This window comes from Schistocerca gregaria, chromosome 1, assembly GCF_023897955.1.
Source record: "Schistocerca gregaria isolate iqSchGreg1 chromosome 1, iqSchGreg1.2, whole genome shotgun sequence".
Lineage (NCBI taxonomy): Eukaryota > Metazoa > Arthropoda > Insecta > Orthoptera > Acrididae > Schistocerca > Schistocerca gregaria.
Genome location: NC_064920.1, coordinates 766,740,197 through 766,751,898, shown reverse-complemented (window position 1 = coordinate 766,751,898; position 11,702 = coordinate 766,740,197). Strand labels below are relative to the sequence as shown.

The 11,702-nt window shown below is 40.3% G+C and overlaps 1 protein-coding gene across 1 annotated transcript in view; it reads right to left on the bottom strand.

Annotated features, from left to right (window-relative positions):
• Positions 1 to 11,702, bottom strand: part of LOC126268153 (synaptic functional regulator FMR1) — a gene marked incomplete in the record, with an annotated part of 168,304 nt that overhangs the window by 130,529 nt on the left and 26,073 nt on the right. The window contains 1 exon segment of the mRNA XM_049973698.1: positions 9,139 to 9,210. Within this exon segment, the coding sequence (XP_049829655.1) occupies positions 9,139 to 9,210 (72 nt within the window).

Genomic DNA, 11,702 nt, shown 5'->3' with positions numbered 1-11,702 from the left:
ACACACGCGAGACAGATTAATTGTTGATAAATTTTTAACATGCTGGTATGTAAACGAGATACTACATGTGCATTCGACACAAACTGTCAACATCTCCTGTGTTCAGTTCTTCCTCCCTCTGTCTGTCTGTGTCCACCTAATCGTCTCACTTCTCCTTCTCCCTCTGTCTGTCCATTTCCTGCAACGTATCTCCCTGACTATATCCTCTCTATTCTGATGTCCATTTCACTTCTTACTTATCCAGCTACCGACCACCTCTACACGTTGAACGCACCTCTTTGCACCTCCCCCTCACGCTGTCCATCCCCTACCTCCTTTATCAATCTCAACATGTCCCAAGCCATATGCTTGTTAGTCTGTGCAATCCCTGGAAAAAAATAAAACAGTGCAATATTACTTGCACAACTTGCCTATCATGCAGAGCAGGAAGCCAGAAAACTTTCTTGTCCCTGACATGCAGGCTGCCCTTCAAAGCAGGTTGATGCCATTACCACACAACACACCTGTCGGGGGAGGGGGTGGGAGAGAGGGGTGGGAGAGAGGGGTGGGAGAGAGGGGTGGGAGGAGAGGGGTGGGAGAGAGGGGTGGGAGAGAGGGGTGGAGAGAGGGGTGGGAGAGAGGGGTGGGAGAGAGGGGTGGGAGAGAGGGGTGGGAGAGAGGGGTGGGAGAGAGGGGTGGGAGAGAGGGGTGGGAGAGAGGGGTGGGAGAGAGGGGTGGGAGAGAGGGGTGGGAGAGAGGGGTGGGAGAGAGGGGTGGGAGAGAGGGGTGGGAGAGAGGGGTGGGAGAGAGGGGTGGGAGAGAGGGGTGGGAGAGAGGGGTGGGAGAGAGGGGTGGGAGAGAGGGGTGGGAGAGAGGGGTGGGAGAGAGGGGTGGGAGAGAGGGGTGGGAGGAGAGGGGTGGGAGAGAGGGGTGGGAGAGAGGGGTGGGAGAGAGGGGTGGGAGAGAGGGGTGGGAGAGAGGGGTGGGAGAGAGGGGTGGGAGAGGGGGGAGAGGGGGTGGGAGAGAGGGGTGGGAGAGAGGGGTGGGAGAGAGGGGTGGGAGAGAGGGGTGGGAGAGAGGGGTGGGAGAGAGGGGTGGGAGAGAGGGGTGGGAGAGAGGGGTGGAGAGAGGGGTGGGAGAGAGGGGTGGGAGAGAGGGGTGGGAGAGAGGGGTGGAGAGAGGGGTGGAGAGAGGGTGGGAGAGAGGGGTGGGAGAGAGGGGTGGGAGAGAGGGGTGGGAGAGAGGGGTGGAGAGAGGGGTGGGAGAGAGGGGTGGGAGAGAGGGGTGGGAGAGAGGGGTGGGAGAGAGGGGTGGGAGAGAGGGGTGGGAGAGAGGGGTGGGAGAGAGGGGTGGGAGAGAGGGGTGGGAGAGAGGGGTGGGAGAGAGGGGTGGGAGAGAGGGGTGGGAGAGGGGTGGAGAGAGGGGTGGGAGAGAGGGGTGGGAGAGAGGGGTGGGAGAGAGGGGTGGGAGAGAGGGGTGGGAGAGAGGGGTGGGAGAGAGGGGTGGGAGAGAGGGGTGGGAGAGAGGGAGGTAGCGAGTGAGGAGAGCGAGGGAGAGAGCGAGAGAGGGGGCGCGCGGGACGTTTTAAGTTTTTTCTATTTTTTCTAAAATCTTAGAAGTAGTGTTTTAATGATACAAACTTTACATTTATCTTTCTAAATGAACTGGTTCAGAAACCCAGTATGTAGTGAGTTCAAAGATCAAAGTGTGAGGGAAAGCACGTCGTCAGATTGTGGTCACGCACTTACTTCCTTCCTGGGTCTGCAAACTGAAGGAGTAAGCAAATATATACAATTCCCCCCCCCCCTCTCTCTCTCTCTCTCTCTCTCTCTCTCCTTCCCCCCCCCCCCCCCCCCCCCCACTATACTAACCGCTTCCACAGTGCACCACATGAATCGCTGGCAATGTAGTACGCAGACATGCCCGAGTGGGAGGGGACGAGGGTGTTCAAGTTAGCACTACACGCTATGAATTACTAACAATGCTACCACAAGAAACACACATGGACAGAATAAACAAATTTTGCAGACTGTTCTACAATGCTAGAAGCGAAATTCATTCTAGTCATGAAGTAAAATAATTTTATTGCTCTGGGAAAGGCAACTCCTCCACCCCCCAGTGCCGCTCAGTTTTACAGTTACAGGCAAACTATACTTCCCCAAAATTTTTTCTGTCCAGTGCTGTTCTGTAAGTAGATGAAATAACTTCACTCAAACTGTGCTTGTGTGGAGGAATTATTTTCAGTATATTACATGCGTACTTATTTCCAGTTAGTAAGCTATTATGTGAAAAAGTTATACAACCGGAGCTATGAAGTGTTTACTAAATTGAAGAGCCTGCCTCAAGTTTACTGTCCTATCAGTACCTATTCAACAGTGTCAATTTTATTGCGTTAACTATCAATGGGTGGAACACTTTTCACAGTACAGGGCAGCTATGAAATGAATCACACCCATCACACCCACTTCAGCTCTCCAGATATTTGACGATGCTCAGAGTTTTAAATCAGCTCCCTCTGGAACGGAAGTATGTCACTTAGAAGTTTTGGAACTTCACACTTTTAAACACAAGTCAAACAGTCCATTACTGTAGGTTACCATTCTAGACTGTAACTATCAATCCTGTCCCATCAGACATATTCACACCAGCATGGAAGATATCCCATGCATGTGGGGTAAGGGCTCCACTCAGTGCAGTCCACTTTACAATTTTCAGCAGTTCTTCAATGGAGGAGATTTGTGCCATCTAGTAATAACTCTAGGGTGAAAAATGTAATTTTCTCGCTATTCATTAATTCATCACCAAGTGGCTACTACATAATTAAACAGCTTTACAGAACACTGTCTGAACAGACACCATCAAGACGTCACAATTATCAATACAATTCCTTTCCCACCAACCACCAACATCAGATATATCAACACTTCTCAGCCATTGTTGATAGGAACATAATTTTCATAAAAGCTCAATCAGTAACTGGAAGTAACTACTCAGTTAATAAACTGAAACCCCCTGCTCTATATAGACATGAGCTTAGTGAAGTTATTTTGTCACATAAAATAATTAGACAGGTAATACTGGGGATATAGATCGTATGTAAGCTGGAAAGAGCAGTATTTGTGGTGGTGGAAGTCACCTTTACCAGAAGAACACCTGCATGCAGAGTGACAGACTTCCCCCTGTATCAGTGTGAAATAGTGTGCAGATATTTCCATAGAATGCCTTGTACCCTCCACTGCCACTCCCTCACCCTGTTGCAATTTTGGAACACAATTTATCGCTTAATACAGATCCACTGCACTTGCATATGGTACATACATTTTTGTTCTTAGCCCACTTCATTTAAAAATGAATGTTTTATACCATTAAACCCCTATTTTTAATAATCTGCATTACTCCATTCCTTGCAACATGGAAACTTTTACCCAAGACAAGAACAGAATAGGACCTTTCTTGTAGGAAGTATATTTTTATTTTGTACTGGGTAACATTTTCACTAGGAACTGCAGTTTTCTAGTTATTCAGGTGCTACTACACCAAATGGCACTTTTGAGTGTGCACTCCAGTTTTGCTCCATATTAGTTGTCAATGCATTTTCACCCAGTCTGCATTTGGCAGGAAGGAATGAAGTTAGTCATGTTATGAACAGAATAAAATAATCTGAATGGTAAGAAGAGACTTTAATCCCTATTTTGCTAAATATGATTCCCATGCTCCAACAACAGCGCCATCTCACTCAGTTCGAGCATGGAAACTACGTAATACAGAAATGTACATTACTCACAATTACCAATTGTGAACACCCCACTGAAGCTGCACAACTAAACACAAACTAAACTCCTCCGGAACAGGCCATGAAGGCCCAATGGTACTGACTGGCCACCATGTCATCCTCAGCACACAGGTGACAATGGATGCAGATACGGAGGGGCATGTGCTCAGCACACCTCTGTCACGGCTGTATGTCAGTTTCAGAGACCGGAGCTGATACTTCTTAATGAAGTAGCTCCTCACTTTGCCTCTCAAGAGCTGAGGGCACCCTGCTTGCCAGCAGAACTCAGCAGACCAGATGGTCACCCATATAAGTGCTAGCCCAGTATGACAGCACTTAACTTTGGTGATCTGACAGGAACCGGTGTTACTACTGCGGCAAGGTTGTTTGCTACCGATGCTCCGAACACTTCCTTAAATCCATCCACCCACCCAACCACCCACCCATGTAAAAAAGGATTTAGCACTTTCGCAGACAATGCACACCCACAGCTTTAAATACAGTGTTACCAAAAGGTAAGAATATTCAACTTACAACATGCAGAAATATAGCATTAAATTTACAGCAACTGAACTTCACAAGGAAATATGAATGATTTTGCCTCTTTCCTACACTAAACATTTTAACAATGTTGTCAATTGCACTTGTTTTATAATAAATTTTCATGCCGAACATAAGGGGGAAAGTAAGCACAAATGTAATTCTACAGTTAGTTGAGTAATCCTTTAACATTCAATGTAAGAAATTGTTTTTCCAACACCGACAATTGAAAGCAGTAAGAAGACTTCCAATGTCATTCTCCTGACATATTACTGTTAGCTATATAATTCAAATGAGCCTTTACGTGCCATTTATTACAATTTCATCTAATTTTAAGAGGGGATCAACACCCTTTGTTATGCCATTTATTTGCAGATTACTATTTCAATGTCATGGAGTTTTGCTGATGTCTGGTTTGTGGGGTGCTCAACTGCACGGTCGTAAGTGCCCGTACAAAGTCCAATTTTTACACAGTATGTTTTTTTTTCACAATCCAATGTAGCCACAGTCACAAATGATGATGATAAAATAAGGACAACACAAACACCATGTCCTCAGTCGGGAATCAAACCCGGGACCCTGTGATCCAGAAGCAGAAATGCTAGCTACTAGACCACGAGCTGCAGACAGTTTTTTGTCGATTCTGTGAATTCAAATATGAATGAATTCTCTAAGTTAAATGATTTTAAACAAATGGATTAATACAACAAACAATTTGCAACTCATAAAAAAAGAAATAAAAAAAATAAAATAAAATACAACCGAGTAACTAGCATGAATCATCACTCTATTGTACTTACAGATTCGGAGAAAATTAAAATTCTGTTTAGCAACAAATTAACTTCGGTTAGTATCTGAAGAGCATAATTCTGTTTAACAACAAATTAACTTTTTAGTATCTGAAGAGCATGACACACACACACACACACACACACACACACACACACACACACACACACACCTTCCATTAAACTTCAATAGGACAGTAAGAAATTTAGAATAAAAAGAGGAATCAACATAGATTTCATATAATCAAAACTATGATCACATATGAAATAGGACATTTTTTTCTGATCCTTAAACTAGGGTAAGGAAGACAAACTACATGTTAAACACAACTGAAACATTAATTTTCCTGACACTTGGTAATTGCCTTTAGTGTAGGTAAATTTCAACAATAAATGGAAGACCTTAAGTTTGAAAGTGGGCCTGGCAAAAAACTGTAAGACTAGAATTATGAATAACTGAAAGAGAAAACTTATACATGTTTACAATTACATCTTAGAACCAGTTGCGTTTTTATGTTTAGAGTAGATGAAAAAACCTGTATGGATACCAGAAGATTAAACGTGGCCTCGTGTGATTCAGGAGAACTGAATTTGGTTTCTAAAACTACACTGCTATGTCAGAAAAGCAAAGTATGCAATCAGTTTGTATTACCAGTTTCAACTTACAGCAATGAGACAAAACTTTAACATTTAAGAACTCCGTATAAACTCTTTAACAATGGAGAAATGTATGTCAGGAATTACTAGGAGAAACAAACAAATGGATCAGACAATACAGTGGAATGGAAGACTTAATTTTGATTAATGAAAATGAAATCCTGTAAGGTGGTACAGGGTAGGTGAACAGACATTTCTTTAGCAGATTACAAGAGGCATGGCAGACAATCTAATTGCAGGTGGGCCTAGAGCATTAGGAAAATGCGAGAGCTATCACCAATAATGAAAGGGTCTTACCAAGCATAATACTATAGTAAAATCTTGTGTCCAGATGAATGCCAATGACCTCAATCTAATATTATAGTACTCAAAGTGTACTGTATACCTGGATGTAACATGACGGATACTGGCAGAAGTAAAGCTGTGAGTACCGGGCATGAGTCTTGCTTCGGTAGCTCAGATGGTAGAGCACTTGCCCGCGAAAGGCAAAGGTCCCGAGTTCGAGTCTCGGTCGGGCACACAGTTTGAATCTGCCAGGAAGTTTCATATCAGCGCACACTCCGCTGCAGAGTGAAAATCTCATTCTGGCTTCATAAGTTATGTTCGTAAGCTTCTTGGACATAAATAACACAGTTACCAGCTGGTCATGTCTTCAGTTCACTATGCAAAGTAAAAAAATACATGCTCTGTATCCATTTTAGGTAATGGTGGTGGTTGCTGGCTTCAGTTCAAAGACTGGCTTGATGCAGTTCTTAACACACATCTGCCCCGTACAAGCCTCATGTTTGCACAACTACTGCATTCTACATCCACATTAATCTGTTTATTGTGGCCACGAATTTGTCTCCACTTTCCTTTTTTAGCAGGTTAACTGTATCTTCTCAGATGTGACTTAATATATCCCTATCCTTTTAGTCTGGTTGAGCCATAAACTATTGTCATTTTATTTCACAATTTTTTCAGTACTTACTCTACCAACCTTCAGCATTCTTCTGTGTAGTTAAGTTTTCACTGCGCTGTATGGCTGCACTCTTAATAAATATTTATTTAACAGAAATTCTAACAAATTGATTTTCAACTTTTACATATTTCACTGCCTCAGGGAAGTTTCTTATTTGAAGGCAGTATTCTCTATCCTCTTTACTTCTATCTTCATCAGTTACTTGGAGCCCAAATAACAAAGCCAGTCTGTAAATCACTAAATCACTGCATGCAAACCAACTACAAGTGGTCGCCCTCTGAGATATATAGATATAATAAGTCAGCAATTCATTGTTTTGTTACTTAGTTCACTACTGCTCGAACACATGACAAATTCTGAAAAAATTGTCCTAACATTGTAGAGCACCTTACAATGGACAGCATGTCACTGAACACAAACTAAGTCTGGTCTGTCAGCTCATACAATCTGATCAAATGAGTGGCCAGATTTACTCACTGTCTATAAGAGTTAGGGATTTGGGAAGCAAGGAACCTGAAAACTTTCATAATGACCTTAACCAACTTTTTGGAACCAGTTTAAAGCAAGCCTGATACTAAATCTTGAAAAAATAATACCTAAGGAGTGTACACCCTTGCAAAGTGAAACTGAATCCAATGTTGGAAAACTAGACAGTAGACTGTTTCACTAATGTTCCAAATACTGAACTTGGAAAGAGGAGTAGGAAATATTCTATCAAAACGATGTTACCAAATATTTCCAAATGGTCCATGTCATCCTTTTATAAGTATACTTAAACTCTTATTAAATAAGTGCAAAAGCAAACATTTTGGTAAACACAGCCCTATTTAAGTGCAATGAGTGAGCACTGCTGGAGTAAAACTTCATTGTTCAGCAATCTGCAGACTTTTAGTAACAGTGAGAACGTAGCTTTAAGGCCTCATACATAGTGTCAAGTGCAGTTTTAATCACCTTTGCTGTTGGTAGTGGCAGCAGTAGTAACAGGCAGAGCTGATCTCTCCATTTAACACAACCATGATGTTTTTAGTTACCGATAAGAAAAGCCTTAACTTTCATGAACAGTTGATACAGTACAAAACTATTTGGTTAAAAATCTGAAAGACTAAAAGGCAATGTTGTCGCACATGGCCTCTCAAGTCTTTATTGAAGCACTGAATCATACGTATAGGTATTAAGATACCATTGAAGTTTCTGAGCTTTAATAATTATGACACACTAAAATCTTTTGGGAGCATAAAATATGGCAGTGTGTTAGTATAGAACATTAAGTACCAAGTAATGCCACACTGGCTATTGTGCCAGCAGACTGCTTTATGAACATTTGTGGTGTCACTTCAGATTAAGAACTTTAATGTTTCCTACAACTAAAAGATGAGGTCAGTTCTGATTCTTTACTGAAAAAGTACATTAAATTAACAACCAAATTTCTACATGAAAGTTTCTTAGCCTTGTCTTCCACCAATGAAACTATTGGAAGTCTCAAGAAATGTTTTGCTAACATAACATATGGTTCACACTGTAATTGAGTCTGCAGAAAAAGATCCCTGACAGTCGTGGGCAAAATGGTTGTGTTGCATGTTTACCTCAACCAATCATGTAACACATTTTGTACACATCTCTACGACAATTTCTGTGTTGCTGGAGCTCTACAAATGACATTTCGTCTGCAGCCGTTTGCACTTATCAGTTGAAAGGTGCCAACAGTGTTGCTACCTGTCAAAGATCATATTTTGCCGACTACTGTATGTTTCTGGCCTAAATGGTTACAGTAGCCACATCTGCAACAGCCAATCTAAAGGACTGAAAATATGGTTCAGCCATGCCGTAGCCTGACCATTTAACTCTAACATTATTTTGGCCAAGGTAAAAGGCATGGTTACATAACACAAAAGGTGCAATATACATACTCAAAAAGAAAATATTGCCCCTTGATAAATACCTGAAAGACAAGAGATGTGAGTTATGTTGTGTTATTACACACACTAGCAACACTTACGAAGCCGTTCCAAAATTGTGTTTCAGTAAGTTTCAGTTTCTCACCATCAGAGTTCAGATTGTAGTACACAAAAATTAAATAACAATGACAAAAACCTAATCATCTCTTAAATAAATAATATACTTGTGCCAGAAACATTATTCTAAAGCCACATTCAACCTCTGAACTGTCATACATTACACAAAAATGGAATGAATGTCATCTTAAGTTAGAAATCATACCGTTCTCAGTATCAGTGTTTCTCAAACTTGTGGCAGGCTATTCTATAATGTTTGCCATAATCACTAACCTTTTAAATTTCAGACAGCATTCTACCGCAAACTACAAAAAGATAAATTTTCTGATTTATGACAAATTATTCTATGAGCTTTTCTTGTTCCAGAAGAGGCATGCATTGTTTTTAACAGACAGTAAGAAGGCCAAATTGTCAAATGTCGCGCCTCACCTTGAATTTGCTCTCAGCCCTGCCTCATAGTTTGAGACACGCTGATAATTAAAGTTTGAAGACCTAAATCTGCTGAAAAGAAAAAGAAACCTCTGATGAAGCGACAGCATTAACACTAGTAATAAATTATGAGAAACCTAACACAAATGACAGAAGCTCGTGATCTGCCACAATGTAAGCAAGAGACTACTAGAAGTCAATAATGAATGCAGCGAAATGATGTTATGTGATGATTATGTGAGTCATTTATTTCACTTTGAAGCAAATATTACGTTTTTCTCTTGTAACAAACATGGCTACATGAGAAAACTACGCCAATTCTCCACTCACAGGCACATTTTGCACCATTTCTGCTATACCATCTACTGCAAATAACTGTAAAAAATGATTACTATCTTAATACTCCCAGCTAAACAATTTGAAAAATTTGCAAAGCCTACAAAATGTGGCATTCACAAACTATGCATTCTTAATATAATGTCTGATTACGAGCAACCACATATATTACCATTACCAAGTACTAATAATTTTGCCTGAAATGCTTATTCATAACTATTGCAAGTTTCAGGTGTCTCTCTCTCGTCCCCCTACACACACACACACACACACACACACACACACACACACACACACACACACACACACACACACACACACACACACACACACAGAGAGAGAGAGAGAGAGAGAGAGAGAGAGAGAGAGAGAGAGAGAGAGAGAGAGAACACGTTGACTGCAATATTTCAACATTGGTGGGAAACTTGTTTTAGCATCACCACAAATAATTTGTTGCAATGAAGATTAAAAATACCCTCTGCCATGCTGTGTCATGAGACATGCTGCCTTTAATGGACAAGTATACTTTGAAATATGTATCCCATTTAGTTGCTGTGAAATTTTAACAAATTTGCAAAAACACAAAATACTATGTAAATGGTTGTATTGACTGATGTAGTAGTTACAGTTACTACATTAGACATTACATCCCAGGAATCATTTAAGTAGCTTTCTTGAAAACATGAAACTAAAAAAAAAATAAAGTAAAAATATTAAATATTAAAAACCACCATTTTACAGTAACCTTTAAAGGTACGTAAAACCACTACTGCCATTTGACAAACAGAACTTTAATACAGAACTTCTGGCTTTTACTCTCAGTATTTTTTTGAGATGATACATAATCCCATCTGAGAAATTTGGGAAGAGACGTATGGCTCATACAACAGATGGTTAATTTTGCTTCAGATAAAAGCTTTGAAAACACACAGTACCACTATCCTTTTATATTCTCAAGAATATAATCAATTTCCATATTTGTGTTGCCTGAACAAACTAAATATTTGAAAGTATGTGATAACTGACAATGTTGTGGCATAGGAGCAGTGAGTATTAAGAATATGGTGTGCTGAACACAAATTCAAGGGAGACTTTACAAATAATAAATAACAAAAACAGGACGAGAATGTCCCTGGTGATACGAAAAAGATCAATGTAATGTGGTGCACAAACTAGCAATAGAAATTTTTAACTGAAGTAGGACACAAACGTAACAGTGACAATACTTTGGATAAAATGTACTAAAGACTTTGAACTAGTTTAAAAATGGTATCTTTAATAACAACAGTATATGTACTACAAATCTTTAGGAAAGACAGACTGGTGTGAGAAAATACTGCTGAAAGTTTTTACACAAGAATTTTGGGTGAAAAAAGAAAGGTTCCACATTATGACAATTGATTGTGCAAAATGATATATGGAACAGGAAAGTAATTAACTAGGCTAAAACAGCTATTGTGTGATGGAAGAGGTTCAGTGACAGAACAAAACATCACCAATCAGTACTTTAGAATGGCAACTGGAAACTCTCAACAAAGGATTCAAGACTTTCACTAATTTAATATAAAGAGTTCAACCAAAAGGTACTGCACCACAAAAGGATTCACCGACTGACCATAGAAAAAATACCAGTATTATAAGTACTTCACAGAGATGTGAACATCAAATAATACAGTGTGTATTAACATTTAACTTTCGGCAGCTGTTCCAATTTTGCTAACAGGATAGCAAATTTTCTCTCTCACACAAATTCAGTCATTAACTGAGTTTAAGTACAACAGCTCATGATAATCTAGGTCAATTGTCAGAAACTATGTAGCAGTGTGTTGAAAAGGCTAGTTTTCAGACAGGATTCTGAAAAATTTCTAAGCATAAAATTTCAATAGCCTTTTGCACAGCCTATGAATTACAACTGTCGAAAATGTGAGCATCATGTGTTAAACTCATTGGGGACTGAGGTACTAATGACGCAAATGGTCTCTTCACAAACAGAATATAGTACCAGAGAACAATTAAAGACTTTCACTGGTAAAAAAGTGTCACTGTCAAGGCAGTTTACATGATTTCTGTTTTGTTTTAATATGAGTCAAGGAGAGGAACACAAGAATCAAGGATGCGGTGAGAACAAAAATTTATTCCTATGTGAATGAGGAAAATGTAAATAGTTGGAGATAGAATTGGAAGATCTCATCCGGAATACAAAGGAAGCCCTCTTCTGCAGGCAGAAG